We start from the raw sequence: 18,830 nt of genomic DNA on the forward strand, positions 1-18,830 counted from the left end.
TTCACCATGCATTGGCGTGTGAACCAAGTGTGTTAATTTTTGGTTGCTTATCTTCTGGACAGCCCTACAAGAAGATCAGTGGCATCCCCACTTTACAGAGGAAGAGACAGTGGCTGAGGGAGGTAGTGTAGCTACCTCAGCGTTATCTCGCTGGGAGGGTGAGCACTGGGATTTACCCCGAAGTGGGTCTAACTCAGCAGCTTATGCTTTTCCCACTGCACCCGTCAGTGTTAGTTCATGTCATAAGCAATGTGTGTACAAATTCAATGTAGTGTAGACTGATTATGGAGAAGCCCATCCCCTTTCTCCTCCACAATTAAGTCTTTCGGAGGCAGACCTGTTTCACAAGAGCAAGGCACTGAACTGGAGAGATGGTTGGAAGAGGAGGGAGAATGTTTAGGAGGCTTTTTCTTAGCCTCTGGCAAATTGACAGCCTATCAGATCTCCCCTCTGTAATCACCTCACCTGCGTCTGCCCCCACTCCCTGCTTATTCCTTGGCCAGCCCCATTTGTCCATGAACTCAGATAGCTGTGTTGACCCTGATTCCTTTACTACAGCTCCCATCACCACCACGTTGCTCAGCAACCACGCACTCATACTTCCACCTTTTCCTTTCTCCCTGAAATGCCCAGTTTCGGGGTGAAGCCACAGGGCAGGAAGGAGGCAAAAAGCAGCACAGCAGCTGGCCTCTCTGGCTGCTGCAGTGTATTAATTATCCCATCACTGAACACCCTTGGCTGGCGCTCTGAGCAGAAATAGCAGCCTCTGCTCCTTTCCATAGGACACAGTTCGGTGTCTCACCCCTCACCTTAAACACTCTTGTTTTGCCTGTCTCACACCTGGAAATTTCCAAATACAAACTAAAGTTGGGATTGTTTGCCCTAGAGCGTAAAGAGACTTGTTTCCCTAAGTGTGTAGTGATGTATGGCTGCAGCTTGTCAAAAGATTCTGGGTCTGCTGTGATACTGGGTGCGTCTAGGCTAGGAGTATAGCTAGAGAGGACATTCCATTGTAGTGGAAGATTGGAGGCGGGCAGGTCTTTCCTACTCCTGAGATGTCTAGGAAAGAATTACTGAAAACAACCATCTGTAAGGAAAAGATTTTTTTATCCAGCCTAACTTTTTGTTGGACAAGTCTAACCTATTTCCTTTTGCTTCATCTGTCCTCTGATAGTCAGGAGACCGTATGTCCCAAATCCTGCTCCATGTTTTGAAAAAAACAATTTTTTCTGTGCTTAACCAGCTTCTCTAAAAATAAATCTTTAGATATAAAGCTCTTATTTATTTCATTCTGAATTCATTTTTAATCCCAACCAATCTGTATCTTTACATATTTTTAAATGTTCCAAATCGTTTGCATTTTGTACTTTTTAAATTTCATAATCCATTTACTAAAATGCTAAACATAACTCTTTTAGTATCTGATATTTCATTTTGCTAGTATGCTATGGTTTATGTAACTTCTATGGGGTATTTCAAGCATTTCTAATTTGTAATTAGTACAGCTATGAACATCCCTGTGTGTTAGGTTTTTTTTTCTTTTACTTCCTTGGGTTATATTACTTACACTGGAGGACCTCAAACTTTATATTCTCAGGAACCCTCTAGCACTCTCAAAAATTGAGGACCCAAGAGAGCTCTTATATGGGTTATATGTGGCAATATTTACTGCATTAGCAGTTACAAATGATACTTTCAAAATACACATTTATTCATTGATTTAAAAATAAGCCCATTATGTGTTAATATAAATAACAAATTCCTATGAAAATATTTTGTTTTTCAAAACAAAAAATTTAGTGAGAAGAGTAACATTCTTTTACATTTTTGTAAATCTCTTTAATGTCTGGCTTAATGGAAGACAACTAGATTCTCATTTCTGCTTCTGCATTCAGTCTGTAGGGGATATGTTGTTTTCATTGAAGCCTTTCACATATCAGTTGTTGGAAAAAAAGAGGACTAGTTTAATAACCTTTTCAAATAATTCTAGATATTCTCCTTTACTGTTAAACCAACTTGACAAGTAGTAGTTTTTGTAAAGGTTAGTTGTAGTGTGGAATCTGAATCCATACCAGTGAACTTTTTATATATCTGTTACATTAAAATCCGCTGGTCTATCATGCCGTTCGAATGGACCTTTTACCCATGTATAATGCTATTATAGAAGATCGTGTATTTTGGTCATTTGGAAAATATTGATACACTGAGATATGCAGATCTGCTCAAAGTTGACACATCTTATTATACAATATCATTGCTAATTTTTGCTTGAAAACTTGAATTTTCTCATTGGCAGTAAATAGCATTCATTATTTTCCTTGAAGTAATGGGCTCACATCCTTTTGGAGAAAATGTCCGCTATGTAGCCAAGTTGAATAAGCACGGTTTGTCATTCTTTCAAGTAAAAAAAAAAAAAAAACTGTTTTCTTTGAAAAAATGACTGCTTCAGCCAGCAACTTGAACAACTGCACAAGTACTTTTCATCATGACAACCATTGTGCCTCTGTGTGCACTAGAAGTGCTTTATGCAAGGCCAGGTGTGGTGGCCCACACCTGTAATCCCAGCACTTTGGGAGACTGAGGCAAGTGAATTGCTTGAGCCTAGAAGTTTGAGACCAGCCTGGGCAACATGGTGAAACTCTGTCTCTATAAATTAGCTGGATGTGGTGGCGTGACCCTGGAGTCCCGACTACTTGAGAGGCTGAGGTGGGAGGATTGCTTGAGCCCTGGAGGTGGAGGTTGTGGTGAGCCATGATCACACCACTGTACTCCAGCCTGGGCAACAGAGCAAGACCCTGTCTCAAAAAAAAAAAAAAAAAAAAAAAAAACAGAAAAAGAAGTGCTTTATGCCCATTTCCCACTTCGTGCGGAATGTTAAAAAGACATATTCAAAGATTTAAATTTTACAAAACTTGACAATCTATACCTCTTCATCAAGTACATTCTAAAGTGAAGCTGGGCGTGGGTGAGTGAGTGGTAAGGGAGGATGCAATAACTGCCAGGTTATTGCTGCTGCTTTGAGTCATACTATGGCATCAGCAGTTCCACCCACTATTGCATTTGCACCATCAGTGCAAATGTCAACACAGCAAAAAAAAAAAGCAAATAGCTTCTGAGATAAAATAGTTTTGACCTCATGGTACAGGAGTCCATGAGCCACATTTAAATTTTTTTTTTCTCGAAATTTACTAGCCATTTGGATTTCATCTTTTGTGAAGAGGTAATCAAATCTCTTGTTCATTTTTCTATTGGCTTGTCTTTGTATGACTTGTTGGCATTGTTTATATAATATATTCTGAATTTAAGTCCTTCATTAAGTATATGTATTACAAATGTCTTCCTCCCCTCTGTAGCTTGCCCTTTTACCCTGTTAATGGTTTTTTTTATTATTGTTAAAACATTCTTAATTTTTATATAATCCAGCTTATCAGTGCTTTCCCTTTATGTTTGGTGCTCTTTTGATTTTCGTTTAAGAAGTCTTTGCCCTATGCCAAGGTCATGGAGAAATCCTCATATATTTTCTCCTAGAAGCTTTAATGGTTTACCTTTTATGTTTAGATCTATAATCCATTTAAAATATTTTTTATGTGTGGTGTGAGATTTATATTTTTCCATATTGATATCCAGTTGGTCCAGCACCATATTTTGAAAAGATTATCCTCTACCTATGTTACTTTAATAATTTAATTTTCATTTTTCATTACTTGTGAAACTATTCTCTATTCTTAAAATTTGTTTTCATTCCTTTCCCCTTGGAGTCACATAATATCCCTTTGGTTTTTTCCTGTGGATAGCAAAGTTCAATAACATTTATATAGCTACTATTTATTCAGTGCCATTGATTCCAGACAAATGCTGGGCATTTAATCCATGTGCTCTTATTTAATCCCCTCAACAATTCCATGAGATTGGTAAGGGCTATCCCCATTTTGCAGGTAAGGAAGCCGAAGTTCATGTACAGTAAGTAACTTCATCACAACAGTAAGCAGCAAAAGTTGTGTTATAATAGTAAATTATTGAATTCTACTTATGGGACTCAGGCACTACACTTTTGTAAGCATTCTCATTTAATATATATAACAACCCTGTGAAATAGATACTATTGTCTGTATTTTACACAAGAGAAAGCTAGAGCTTGGAGATTTTCTAACTTGCCCTGGGTCACACATCTGTGAAATGGTGAAGCCAGAATTTGGACTTGAGTCTTATCCCCACATCAATCTTAGTGTCCATCATGTGCCAATTACTGGGAATATGTCATGAGGTGTGGACCCAGCCTTCAAGGAGCTCTCAGTTGATTGGGGCTAATTGCCCTTTTCATTCCAGATCATAAATCTTTTTAAAACAATGGTAGAAGTATGTCTGAGATCTGCTGAAGCACATTGAAGAGTGATTAATCTGAAGAGTAGAAGGAAAGGTTTCATAGAGATGATGCCTGATGAGCTAAATTTTAAAGGACCAATAAAAGTTCTGTGGTATTGAGGGTAATTGACTTTTATGGCAGAGGGAATGATGGGTACCAGTGGGGCTATGAAATCAGGAGTTTTTGTTTCACTCATGTCAGCATGTGAAGGGAGAAAAGATGAATGTGAGGGCCAAATCACAAGGCCAGTATGTGCTAAGAAGCTGGATTTGATCCATGGGGTGATGGGAGCCATCAATGTTTTGAAAAGTTATGTGGTTGGGACTCAGTTAACCACAGATTTTTTTTTTTTTTCCTCTTGAAGAATCCCAGTCATATTCTGACAGTGGACATGTTAACATGGTTAATATTTATTGAGCTTTTACTGTGGGCTGAGCAGTTACATTAAGTGTAAAGTATATGTAAAACAATCTCTTTTAAGCCTCATAAGAGAATGAGGTAGATGCTCTTGGTATCGCTGTTTTATGCAAAAGAAAACTGAGGCACCAAGAGCTTGACTTGCCCAAAGCAACACATCTTATGAGCATTGGAGCAGGATTCAGCCTTTAGTATTTCCAACTTTTGACACATGTATTGGCAGTTGTTTCAGAAGAAATGAGCTTGGCTTGGAGTGCTCCAAGAACAAAGAAATGAGCTTGGCTTGGATTGCTCCAAGTACTGGTTGGAACACGGTACAGCAGTGGAGCAGAAACATAGGAGATGACACCATGGGGTAAGCACAGTCCAGTGCATATAACCCATGGGGCCAAGATTGGGAGAATGGGAAGCCACTGGGCAGGTTTTACAAGGGAGGGACTTCATGTTGTTTACATTAAAAAACAAAATAACCCTCTGGCTCCTTTGTAGAGATGGATTATAGAGGGACAAGAGTAAAAACAGACCCAGAGAAGAAGCTGACACAGGCAGCCAGGCAAGAAATAATGGTGGGAGGTGGTAGATGGTGGTATATAAGGCAGGTGGCTCTGGGGTATATTTGGAAGTATACCTGACAGGACTTGCTGATGGGTTGGCTTAATGAAGGGAAGAAAACTCAAGGACGATGCAAGTTCTTTTTTTAGCCTGTGATTTCTGATTTGGGGCTACCATAACTAATGCTTCAGTAGACATACTTTTATGCAACTTGGAGCATGTCTCTGAATGTTTCCTTAGAATAGATTCTTGTGGAATTACTACATTAAGGACCAAGCCTGTTTATAGAGATTTTGATACAGATTGCTCAGTTGCCCTTCTAAACAGTTGTGTTAATTGACATTCTCACTATGTTTCAATGTCATTTCCGTATCCTTACCAATGCTGGAGTCAGTCTCATTATTCTTCTAAATTACTTAGAAAAACATTGTCTTCATAACATCTGTAAGCTAACTGAACTCAAAGTGTAAGGCTAGTAAAGTGAGGAAAGTGTTTGCAGCATATGTGTGCATCATAAATTGCCACAAATTAGTGGCTTAAAACCGCACCCACTTACTATCTCATAATTCTCTAGGTCAAGAGTATGGACTTGCTTGGCTCATTCAGGTCACTGGCAGAATTCAGTTCCTTGTGGTTGTAAGACTAAGGTCTCTATCCCTCTCCCTCAGCTCCATAAGACCTTCTGCATTTCTTCTCATGTGGCTGCCGCCTCTTCAAAGCCAGTAGTGCTGTGTTGAGTCTCTTCTTGGGCATTCTTCTTCCTCCACAATCCATGTTCTGTGCTTTTAAGCGTTCCTGTTTATTAGATTAGCCCACCGAGATAATGTCCCCTTTTGAGGTCAACTGTGCCATACAACAAAACAATCACAGGATTGCTTTCTCATCACATTCATAGGTACTGGGGATTAGGAGTTGTGGAGTCTTGAGAGGGGATCGAATTCCATCTACCACAATCTGTTCTCTGGCCTCTCAAATGTGAAATATATCTTTCTTCCCCTGAGGTTTCCAAGAGTCTTGACCCGTTACTACATCAAGTCAGTCTAAAATCTTATCTAAGTCTCATTAGCTTGAAGGACCAAGATCTAATCATCTCAGTCAGGTGCAGTTGAGGCTCCTGAGCACAACTCCTTTCAATCAGTTGACCAAAGAAACAAGTTCTTTGTTCCCATCATATAGTAGTGGAGTGACAGAGGATAAGATATCTGTGTTTTCTAACGTAGAAAAAAAACATGTGCATGAAAGTTATTAAGTACAGTATTATTTGTAGTTACACATGCATACCCCAGAAACATCAGTGCTTGCAATAGAAAATTGAGTAAATTTTTAAAATTTGCTTCACTTGAGTATGTATTACTTGGCTGTTAAAAATGTTAATAGTAAAGACAACTTAGGAAATACAGCACCTATGTGGAGGAAAGCAATGAGGTCCAAAATGATATAGTATTGTTATAGTCATATTAAAACATGCTTATGAAAGAAGACATGAAAATAATGCAAAAGTAATCATTGTGTTAGTCAGATTATGGGTGACATTTTTCTGTTCCGAATGCTTTACAATTTTTAGCATAATTTATGTATATTTTTTCTTTCTTCTAAAAATCTTTGATCACTTAGCTTAAATATAGTATTTCCCAACCCTTCTCAGTCCCTGGTTCAGCTTTGATCTCATAGGATATCCTTCAGGGTAAGGAAATGGAAAGGTTTATTGCTCTGTTTGCCCAGGGCCCTGTGACCAGTGCTTCTCTTGCATATGTACACATACACTTCTTTGCAGTTATCAGCATCTTCATTTCCCCAATTCTAAGTTTCCACACTCGGCTGGACAAAGTTAATAAACTCAGACACCAAAATTTCATGGCTGAATTTGTACTCTGACTGGGAAACAGTCTCCTCCAAATCATCGATGTCAGCTTACCTGGGAGCTTGTGAAAAATGCAGAATCTGAGGTTCCACTCCTAGTCTTCTGAATGAGAACCTGCATTTTAGCAAGATCCCCCACTGACTCATGTGCACCTGACAGTGTGAGCAGCACTGGCCTAGGTGGTTCAAACAATGCTGTGGAATTAGGGATTAGGGTCTGAAAATATTTAGGTTGTTGATACTAGTTGTGCCATGAAACCACAGCTGGCAGTCCAGAAGCCTGTGCAGATAGTGTTCACACCCAGTGATCAGCCACAGGTACAGATTAGCAGCTGGGAAGGCAGCCATGTTGGTATTCTGTACTGATTAAGAAGGTTCTGGTTCTAGAGTAAGCACATGCCATCCTGAGTTTCCTATTCAGTGCAGCCTTACAGAATGCATAGAGTAAAGCTATTTGAGAATATGAAAACTCCTCATTGAGAAAGTAGATTGGAGAATAGCAGAGTTTGAAGTACCGCTAAATGGGCAGTGAATTCACCGTTGTTCCCCTCTGATATCCTGCAGTCCAAATTCAAGGAAACCCAAAGTAAGGAAATGAACATTGGCATGGACAGAGAGTGTTCCAGGAAAGGCCTGTACTTCTGGCTAAAGGAGCAGGGAAAGGCGCTACAAATGCTCAGAGAGAGTGGGAAAAATCTCCCGTGCTTCTTTTTCCTTTTCTCCATTCATTTACATCCCAGCCTGCAGCAGTCTGCAGACACCTAAAACTGAGGAAGAACCTTCCTTTCCAACAAGAGGACCTATGGTATCAGGAGTATGAGACAAACCACTGTTGGCTTTTTTCTTTCCTTTGTCCTCCCTCCACTTGATTTTGGACACAGGCACCGTCATAGGAACTACATGGCAGAGCAGGTAAATAAAGCCCCAGCTTTCTGATCAGAGGACCCAAAAAGGAGCCTCCCAAGGAAATGGAAAGTATTGTGTGGACCACAGAGAGGGAGGAGCTCAGAAAGCACCCCATAAATTTGTTATGGCCTTACCTGCAGCTGTACGTAAGTGAACCTGATTCTAAATAGCATATCAAAGACTTTAGAATATAAGTACAGGAAAGCTGGCTGTTCAGGTCCCAGACTGACAACTGGATAGTACATGCATGGTGGAGACCTTAGTAGCATTGTAAAGCCTATACAAACAGAACTGACACTGAAAGCAAAACTTGGAGCCCAAACTTAACTAGGTTGATTGCCTGCTAAAACAAAAATATCAAGATTCTTCCAAAATGTTCAAAGTATCTGGAATAAAGTCCAAAATTACTGGGCATAAAAGAACCAAGAAAATTTCAACTCTCAAAAAGACAACAGATGTCAGTATTAAGATGACACAGATGTTGGAATTATTTGACAGGCTTTAAAGTGGCTGTTATGAAAATGCTCCAACAAGTGAGGGCAAACAGTCTTGAAATGAATGGAATGATAGACATGTCAGCAAATAAACAGAAGACCTTAAGAAGAACCAAATGGAAATTTTAGCACTGAAAAATACTGTAAGAAAATTTAAATCTCACTGCATAAATCAGTAATAGAATGGATTTGACTGAGGAGTCAGTGAACTTGAAGATAGGTAATACAAATTATCCTATCTGAACAACAGAGGAAAAAAAGATTTAAAAATAATGTCTGAGGGACCTGTGGGGCAATTATAAAAGGTCTAACATTGGGGCCACTGGAAGAGAAGGAGAAGAGAAGGAGAAAGTGCAGTACAGAAGTCTTTAAAGAAAGTAATAGCTGAAAACTTCTCAGATTTGGCAACAGGCATAAACCTACAGATTCAAAAAGCTCAGCAGACCCTAAATAGGATAAACCTAAAGAATTCCGTGCCCAAACATATAATCAAACTGCTGAAAACTTAAGATTAAAACAGAAGTCTCGAAAGCAGTTGGAAAAAAACAACTCGTTGCTTATAAAGAAACAAGAATTTGAATGGTTATGAATTTCTCATCAGAAATCTTGGAGGCCAGAAAGAAGAACAGCATTCTTAAAGTATGGAGAGAAAAAGAATTGTCAACCCAGAATTCTATATCCAGTGAATATTTCACCTTCATTTCTAAAGGATATTAAGATATCATTAAGAATATTTTAAAAAAGAAACTAAGAGAATTCATAGTCAGTAGATCTTCTCAAAAGGAATTTTAAAAGGAAGTTCCTCAGACAGAATGGAGGTGATACCAGATGGAAGCTTCAAACATCAGGTATAAAAGAAGAGTGGTAGAAATGGTAAATATGTGGGTAAATATAATGGACAGTTCTCTAAAATAGGTTTCATAGTTTTGTTAGTGTTCTCTTAGAGGGACAGAACTAATAGGATATATCTACATAGATAGATAGATAGATAGACAGACAGACAGATAGATATAGGGGAGTTTATTAAGTATTAACTTATACAATCACAAGGTCCCACAATAGGCTGTTGGCAGCCTGAGGAGCAAGGAGAGCCAGTCTGAGTCCCAAAACTGAAGAACTTGGAGTCCGACGTTCAAGGACAGGAAGCATGCAGCACAGGAGAAAGATGTAGGCTGGGAAGCTAGGCCAGTCATCTCCTTTTCATGTTTTTCTGCCTGCTTTATATTCTCTGGCAGCTGATTAGATTGTACCTACACGATTAAGGGTGGATATGCCTTCCCCAGCCCACTGACTCAAATGTTCATCTCTTGGCAACACCCTCACAGACACACCCAGGATCAATACTTTGTATCCTTCAATCCAATCAAGTTGGCACTCAGTATTAACCATCACAGGTCTACCCCTTGTCAACTTGAACTGATACACATCTCCTGAGATCATACATAATCTTCAAATAAAGCCAAAATAAGGTCATAATTACGCCTAACATAATACAACTATCCTTCGTACAACCAGAAACACACCAATCCCCGACCTAAGTACTATTACATAAAGTTAACAATACTTAAATGCTGATACAAAGTCAATAAACCTTATGTCACATGATAAAGGAGAAAGGAAATAAAATGCTTTCTTAATACAAGTGTATGCATGCACAAATGTGTTTTTAACAAAAGGAGGAAATACTCATGACAATTACAGTCTTCATTTCTGCAGCTGGTCACGTGGTCGTAGCTGGTATTGATAATTGCCTTCTACAGCTACCCATTCTGTATTCCCTTTGCCTTCAGTAAGCACCTCAGCAGGTCATGTTTTTTTTTTCCTGGTGGAGTGACCCAAACCTTCATTCCTGAAGGGTCTGGGTCATTTGTAGTCCTGCCTGGATTGGACTGTTGTAGTTTCTCATTGATCTTAATCACAGGGCATGGTAATACTAAGAGATGCCTTAATGGATCTCCTGTATACCATGTGTACTCTTCCTTACCTCCATTGTGGAGTAGTAGACTGATTTCATCTTGATAGTCTGGGTCAGTCACCCCAGCCAACATTGTAACTCTCTTCTTGGCCTGTTGACTTAAAGGTAGAGGAGCCCAAAGTGTCAAGTGGCGATCTTAACTTCCAGTTTAATGGAATTATTGTGTCTCCTGGTGGCAACGTTCCTCCCTCTGGAACTAAGACCTCTAGGCCAGCAGAACGCAATGTCATGGGAATAGGAAGCAAAAATTTTGCTAGTGGATCTCAGTCTTTTAAAAACTAAATTAAAAAAACGAAACTAAATTTAGCACAGCGTCTGACACAAAGCAAGCTCTCAGTAAATAGCAGTGGCTGCTGTTATTCCATTCTTCCAGGTCTTTCCTTTAACAAATCTGTTCACTTACAATGCTACATTTTACCATTATGGCAGGCCCTGTGGGTGTTACTACTTAGATTTTACATCTTAAAGACTGAAGTGCAGAAGTTTCATGGCAGACCCCTGCCAACCAGCTGGAAAATTCCCAACCCAACGTCCAGAGCACATCTCTGACTCCCAGTCCTCAGGCCTTTCCAGTTCACCAGACTACCTCAGCCATTAGAAGGGTGTCAGCTGGATTTGTGTGCCCAACAGGGTGTGTAGGTTTTATGTAAAAAAGAAGCACATAAGGAGGAAATCATGAGTGTTCAGGATCCCTTTCCAATCCCTTAAAGAGGCTGCTTTTGCAGTAGCAACATACTACCCAGTGGGCTCAGCCATGCAGTTTTTCCTGCAGGGTTAGAGTGGATCACTTCCTTCACTTGATCACCATTTGAAGTAGTAGGGGTTTGAGTTCAGAGGCCATGTACAAAAATGATTTTAAAAATACCTGGAGCCTCATTTAGCACATGCAAGACTGAGACTCAGCCAAGGGGGCTATCTAGAGAAGGACGGACCCCCCTCCCTCTGTGCTATTTATTCTGAGTTCATACAAAAATTAGCCAGGTGTTGTGGTGCATGCCTATAATCCTAGCTACTTAGGAGGCTGAGGCAGGAGAATTGCTTGAACCTGGGAGACAGAGGTTGCAGTGAGCTGAGATCGTGCCACTGTATTCCAGCCTGGGCAACAGAGTGAGACTCGGTCTCAAAAAAAAAGAAAAAATAAGTACGTGGGTTCTAAGTGTGTAAATAATGAGGTCATGGAAGTCTTCATGTGTTGAAGTGAGTCTTTGTTGAATATGAGCTGACTGAATATGTTGTTACAATTTCTAGTACCTTTTTAAAAAATTTTTATATTTTTCCTTAATAATAGAGATGGGGTCTCACTATGTTACCCAGGGTAGTCTCGAACTCCTGGACTCAAGCAGTCCTCCCACCTCGACCTCCCAAAGTGCTTGGATTACAGGCGTGAACCACTGCACTTGGCCTTTAGAGACATGGTTTTGCCATGCTGGTCAGGCTGGTCTCAAACTCCTGGCCTCAAGTGATTTGCCCACCTCAGCCTCCCAAAGTGCTGGGATTACAGGCATGAGCCACCGTGCCCAGCCTGCAACTGCCTTTCTAGCCTTTCTTGTTCTCTTGTTTCTTCTCTCCTCCCCACATTTCATGGTCCAGAGAGAAAAATAGAGATGGTTGCATATTTCAGAGCAATCTTGATTCCCAAGCATTTTAACAGCCACTAGAAGCCCCCTATGTTTACCACTCTGAGTGGGGGGCGGGGGGGGGGGCATTTCATGGAGTCAGGTAAGATACTTACTGCCCTCTGGCACCACCTGGTCTGCCTCTAGTTAGACAGAATGTTGGAGGCTGCTAGAAACTTTGACTGCTAGCTCCATGAACTGTGGCTTGAGAGCAGTAACATAGGTCAGGAAAAATTCCTTCCCTAGGAAGCTTGTCCATTTAAATCACAGTATTCTGCGATTCCAGCCCATCAGGTGGAACTGACTGGAGGAGCACCTACTTTTGGATTTTTTCCCAGTTCTCTAATTAATGGCTTCTTACCTGTAAGCTTAGATTAGCTGCTGTTTATAAGGCTTTCCCAAGGTCTGGCAGGAACCTGCCAGTGCCCCAGAACTGTCAGGTTTGTATTGCTTGCCAGGGCTCTGCGAAGATTCCAAAGCACATCTTTCAAAATACTAAATATTTGTGTTGTATTATATCCATATCCCTATCCATTACAGAAAAAACAGGAAAGTATAAAGAAAGCCCTCACCACCCAGGAGTAACTGTCACTGTTTACACCCTCAGTACGCTTTTTTCTGGTTGTAATTATACATGCCACCACCACTACCCTGCATACACACATTTTTCACAGTTGATTTCCTTAGGCTATTGATAACCCCCTTTCCCCTCGAAACTTAACACTAGAGCATGAGCATTTTTCCACATCATATTTAAAACATTCTCAGAACACGGTTTTTATTGTTTCCATGGCTGCATTTAGGGACCTGCCATGATGTTCCTAACTGGTCTCCATTTAAGCTGATTGCAGTTTCCTTGATTAATATCTTTGTGAGTATATTTTAATTTAAATTCTTTATTCTTTATTTAAAATGAATACCTAGACATAAAATTATCCGATCAAAGAATATAGAGATATATAAGAGGGTCTCACTCACTACTGCCGGCCTGTGCTCCATGTCTTCCCGCCGCTCTGCCGCCCAGCTCCTCCACCGATCACAATGGAAAAAGAGATTGCCATACTCATCATTGACAGTGGCTCCAGTATGTGCAAAGCTTGTTTTGCTGGGGACAATGCCCCTGGAACCATGTTTCCCTCCACTGTGGGGTGCCTCCAACACCAGGGCATGATGGTGGGGATGGGCCAGAAGGACTTCTACCTGGGCGACAAGGCCCAGAGCAAGCACAGCATCCTGACGCTGAAGTACCCCTTCGAGCACAAGATCATCACCAACTGGGAAGACATGGAGAAGATCTGGCACCACACCCTACAACAAGCTGCATGTGTTCCTGGAGGAGCACCTGGTGCTGCTGACTGAGGGCCCCGTGAACCCCAAGGCCGACAGAGAAAAGATGGCTCAGATCATGTTTGAGACCTTCAATACCCTGGACGTGTACGGCAGTCCAGGCCATACTTCTATGCCTGTGGGCGCACCACTGGCATTGTCATGGATTCTGGAGACAGAGTCACACACACGGTGCCCATCTACGAGGGCTGTGCCCTCCCCATGCCATCCTGCGTCTGGACCTGGCTGGCCAGGACCTGACCACCTCATGAAGATTCTCACAGAGTACGACTACAGCTTCCCTACCACGGCCAAGCGGGAGATCGTGTGTGACATCAAGGAGAAGCAGTGCTACGTTGCCCTGGACTTTGAGCAGGAGATGGCCACCGCCACGTCATCCTCCTCCCTGGAGAAAAGCTACAAATTACCTGACAGCCAGGTGATCACCATTGGCAACATGCAGTTCCAGTGTTTGGAGGCGTTGTTCCAGCCCTTCTTCCTGGGTGTGGAATTTTGCAGCATCCATGAGACCACCTTCAGCTCCATCATAAGGTGTGATGTGGACATCCACAAGGACCTGTATGCCAACACGGTGCTGGCCAGTGGCACCACCATGTACCCAAGTATCTCCAACAGGATGCAGAAAGAAATCACTGCCCTGGTGCCAGCACAAGGAAGATCAAGATCATCATGCTCCCAGAGCGCAAGTACTCCATGTGGATCAGCAGCTCCATCCTGGCCTCATTGTCCACCTTCCAGCAGATGTGGATTAGCAAGCAGGAGTATGACAAGTTGGGCCCCTCCATGTCCGCCGCAAATGATTCTAAATGAACTACAAGCAGATGTGTAGCATTTGCTGCATAGGGTAATTCAGATGTGTAAATTTGCCCCTGACAAATGTATACACCTCATGCCAGCCTCACAAAACTGGAATAAGCTTTTGGAAAGAATTTTGTCCTTGAAGCTTGTGTCTGATATCAGCAGTGGATTGTAGACCTTGTTGCTGATTTTGACCTTGTATTCAAGTTAACTGTTCTCTTGGTATTTAATACTCTGTACATATCTTTAATTTCAACCCTTAAGTACTTGTGGTTTGGTCACTTCATGGCTGAGGTGAAGAACATGCTTGTGGAAGACAAGTCTATGGCTTGGTGGGTCTGTGTGGCCGGCAGTCTCCCACTGTTGCAGAGTATTAATGTATCAGGGCTGAGTATTCTGGGATTTCTCTAGAGGCTGGCAAGGGCTCCTGAACCAGTTGTCATTTCTGTCTTGCCTGTAGGACCCAGTTTCCTTTCTTAGCTGATGTTTTCCTGCCAGAACACCATGGGCTGTTACTTGCCTTGAGTTGGAAGCGGTTTGCATTTATACCTGTAAATTTATTCATCCTTTTCATTTATGTAAGGTTTTTTTGGTATGCAATTCTTGAGTCTTTAAGAGATGACAACAAATTTTGTTTTTTTTACTGTTATGTGAGAACATTAGGCCTAGCAGCACATCACTGTGTAAGAAAAAATAAAAGTGCTGCCATTTAAAAAATATATATATAAGACTTTTGAAGGACTATGTATTTTTGTGTCTGTCTATATCTGTATATATTACAGAGATAATATAGAATTACTCTCCAGAAAGCATGCAGTCATTTATGTGCTTTCTAGCTCATGCATTCTCCATGAAGGCAGAAATCGGCTATTAGGGTTGGGGGCAGTCCTAGAGATTACAGTGGTTTGTGGTCCTCCTGCAGGTACAGTGCATAAACAGATACACAGTACATCTATAGTACTAAAATTTTATACAGGGGCTATATTGACAAAAAGGTTGAGAAGCACTGTTCTAGCTGTATGTGACTCCATACCTCTGTCCCCACCCTGGAAGCTTTTAAATCTTAGCTTTGGGATTTTGGTTTTGGGTTCAAGAATAATATTTTTCTGACGTAAAACTTCTTGGTTCATTATACAAAGTTGAAGAAACTGAGAAAGATATGAATAAAATTTATCTGGAGGTTACCAATATTAATATTTTAAAACATTAATACTTAATATTTTAATCGATGTTTTTAGGTTTGTGTTCCGCCCTTCTTACATAATTGTCATTGTAAGATTATCATTGTTCATCTGAGCCAAGGACCACCCTGAAATATCCCTTGTGTTATGGTCTCATGCAGGGGTTTCCCATGCCTGCGAGTGTGTTTGTGATCCCACATGTATCAGGTGCCTGGCTGCTTTGGGACTTGCAGTAATTGTCTCTTGTTTGTTTCAGGTGTGATCCCCTGGGCCCGTTTGCTGTCGGGGGAGAAGACTTAGACCCTTTTGGGTGAGTACTGCTGGGGAGGTGGCAGCAACACAACTTGCTCTTGTGGCTTTTCAGCCCCAGCTCATCTTCTAATTTTAGAGTTTTCGGTCAGTCTCTTCCTTTGGGGTGGAGGAGGCAGTTGTTGCTGAGCGGCTAAGAAAGCAGTGCCACATACGCTGCCTCTCCACACCTAGAGCAGTGCAAGAGAGCGCTGAGTGTTGGCAGGGAGGTGAACAAGCCTAGCAGGCAGCTCTTCTGCCATTTCCCAGTCCCCCTGCCCACCCTAGTTTATCATATGTATAGTGAAGAGCACATGGTGGGCCTTAGGGCAGCTCAGGGCTATTCAGAGGTTGCCCCACTTGATAAAGAGAGTCTCTGAGCCCCATTAGACTCTGGATGGTTCTTATGCATCCAACAAAGTTACTACAGCCTCTGCTATCCACTGTCTTCTCTGAATGATTCCAACTAGATTTTAACCTCTGCTGTAAAGTGACCCCAACTTCAGCATCTCATTTGTAGACAGTGGGGATATCACTTAAATCTGCAGTGCAGCTTAAGCAGTGACCTCAAAATTTGGGGAACCGTCAGCTCATTCATCCTAGTTTAAGCACATAAGGCCAGGTCAGTGGAACTCCATGAGGGACAGATGCTGTCAGGAGCCAGACTTAGGCAATCTACAGGCAATCAGAAATTGCCCTGAGGCCCTTAAGGGAAAGAGAAAAAAAACCAACATCACGAAGTACCTCAATGCTATTATTAGTCCTTAAACCTAAAGTAGCACCCTGCAGAACCTTGTGAGTGCATTGTAGTTGACCTTGGCAAGTTCTGGCTCTTGGTCTTGATCAAGTTGGCCCTCTTGAGTATATGATATGGCAGGGATCTCAATTTTGAGGAGCCCTACAGAACCAAAAGCACTGTGCAGAAGAACCAACCCCTGCAGAGCCAGAAGTACTCAGCTGTGAGGTATGCTGTTCATATAGGCTTTGTGTTGTTGCCCTTGCCCACTTTCTGCTGGCTCTCAGGCAGCCATCCACATGTCTGCTTGGGCCATCCAGAGTAGACATCCCAGCCATTTCTTGGTCCATTGTCACCTCCCTCGCCTTTTCTCCAGGGGCAGTCCTTGCCACACCTGCTTACCTAACTTTTCTTCTTGCCTCAGACATCGGAGAGGTGGCATGATTGTGGATCCCCTGAGATCTGGCTTCCCAAGAGCACGTATTGACCCTTCCTCAGGCCTCCCGAACCGACTTCCTCCAGGCGCTGTGCCCCCAGGAGCTCGCTTTGACCCCTTTGGACCCATTGGGACCAGCCCACCCGGGTATGTAGTCACTCAGGTATGCTGAGAAGTAGGACCTGATGGCAGCTTGGCTCAGTGTGGCAGCAATGAAGGTTTCTAGCCCCAGGCACAGAGCTGCCGCTGCCTTCACCTGTTGCTGCCAGGAGAGTGGAGCCTCCTCCAGGGCCCTGCCTGATTTCTCCCTGGAGCCTTCTAGGAGCTCCCTATCCCTCAGTGCCTCTCTTTCCCCAGCTCCACTCTGGGGAGGACTCAAAGTAGGAGGAAGGAACCATTCTTGAAAGTTAAGTATGTGTCAGAAACTCAGTGGATCCTTTCTTCAGCAGTCTTGGGTAGATAGTGGTATCTACATTTTATAGATGCAGAAAATAGGCCCTGAAAGATTTTATATCAAGTGGGGGAGTCAGGATTCAAGCCCAGGTTGTCTGGCTCTTGAGTGCATGTTTTTAAATTCCTCACACCACCACATCATTTTGAAGGGCAGGCTCCCTCAGTGCAGGGTCACGTCTGCCCATATTCCCCTGGTCTCTCCATCACTCCAACTCATCAGCCCCTCTTTCCATTCCAGACCTAGCCCAGACCATCTCCCCCCGCCGGGCTACGATGACATGTACCTGTGAAGGCCTCAAGAATGTAACATCCCAGGCTTCCCTCCACTCTCCTGGAGCTGCCACCGCTGTCCCCATCAGCAACCATGTTCTTGTAGGCTGGGGGCAAGGGATTCTGCTCATGTGTTTGCAGACTGGCTGGGATAGCCTCCCCACCCCTTATCAGAGCCAAGACACCTGCTGCAGCTCTCCACCTAGCTGCAGATAGCTCCCAAAGAGAAATCAGTGTGTCTCTTTCACCACCAGCTCCTCCCCTTTCACCACCAGCTCCTCTTCACTTCCCAGGGGAGACTCTGGCAACCTCCAACAACATATATCCTCGACCAGATGCAGTGCTATAAGAACAGAACGCATTTCGGATGTTATTATTAAGAACCAAATGTCAATACAGACTTCATGTTGCCGGTTTCCTACTTTTCTTTTTACATTAATGCATAGCTGCTTCCATTTATGAGACTTTAGAGTTTGAGTTTCTGTAGGGCTGAGTGACTCTTTTTCCTGCCCAGGGCCCATTCTTGCTTCTCAGGCACCTTCCGTTCATTAATTGCCATTGCTCCTGACATCACTAAGATGGGTCCCCATCTGGCTGCATGAATGGAAATGAGTGACTGGAAATCCCATAGGCCACAAGAATGACTTTCACAAGGGCAGGGACATTGTGGAAAGACTGCATCATTCTGATGAGGCAAAATCCTCCAGCTATCCCTGTCTGTGCCAGTGTTGTAGGTCCATCTATGCATGGGCAGCAGTAGTCAAAAAGCCAGGGAAAAAACAGCAGACCTGAAGGCTAATCTTATTTTTGCCGCTAACTTAGTGAATGACCCTAAGCAAGTCCCTTCTCCTCTTAGGGCCTTGTGCCAAGCCTATGAAATTGGAGGTGGCTTTCCTGCTCTAAAGCATTTTGATGTCTCATTCTGTTTGGTAACCCCTATAAACTGGGGCAGAGGAAAAGAATGACGGTTCAAGGCCATACTTCCCTTGAACCTTGTGTGGTTCTTGCCTAACTCTGTGGTTTTTGGACCCCATGGGGCCCAGACAAAGCACAGGAGCATGGGCTACATCTGAGTGTGGTGTTGAACTTTGGGAGGAACAGGGAGCCCTGTACCTTGTGTCCTGGCCCACTTGACCTT

At 42.5% G+C, this 18,830-nt stretch overlaps 1 protein-coding gene and 1 pseudogene across 3 annotated transcripts in view; both read left to right on the forward strand.

Moving 5' to 3' along the window:
• Positions 1-18,830, forward strand: part of PSMF1 (proteasome inhibitor subunit 1) — a 50,533-nt gene that overhangs the window by 28,783 nt on the left and 2,920 nt on the right. For 2 of the 3 annotated variants that reach the window (XM_058432925.1, XM_032143114.2), the window contains 3 exons: positions 15,766-15,819; positions 16,958-17,116; positions 17,661-18,113. In XM_058432925.1, the coding sequence (XP_058288908.1) occupies positions 15,766-15,819; positions 16,958-17,116; positions 17,661-17,712 (265 nt within the window). In that variant the 3' untranslated portion in view covers positions 17,713-18,113. Of the gene's footprint in view, positions 1-15,765; positions 15,820-16,957; positions 17,117-17,660; positions 18,114-18,830 lie in introns of those variants that run through there. The other variant, XM_032143115.2, reaches the window with a different exon arrangement.
• LOC116461419 (actin, cytoplasmic 2-like) lies at positions 13,062-14,391 on the forward strand (annotated as a pseudogene).

This window comes from Hylobates moloch, unplaced genomic scaffold, assembly GCF_009828535.3.
Source record: "Hylobates moloch isolate HMO894 unplaced genomic scaffold, HMol_V3 SCAFFOLD_21, whole genome shotgun sequence".
Lineage (NCBI taxonomy): Eukaryota > Metazoa > Chordata > Mammalia > Primates > Hylobatidae > Hylobates > Hylobates moloch.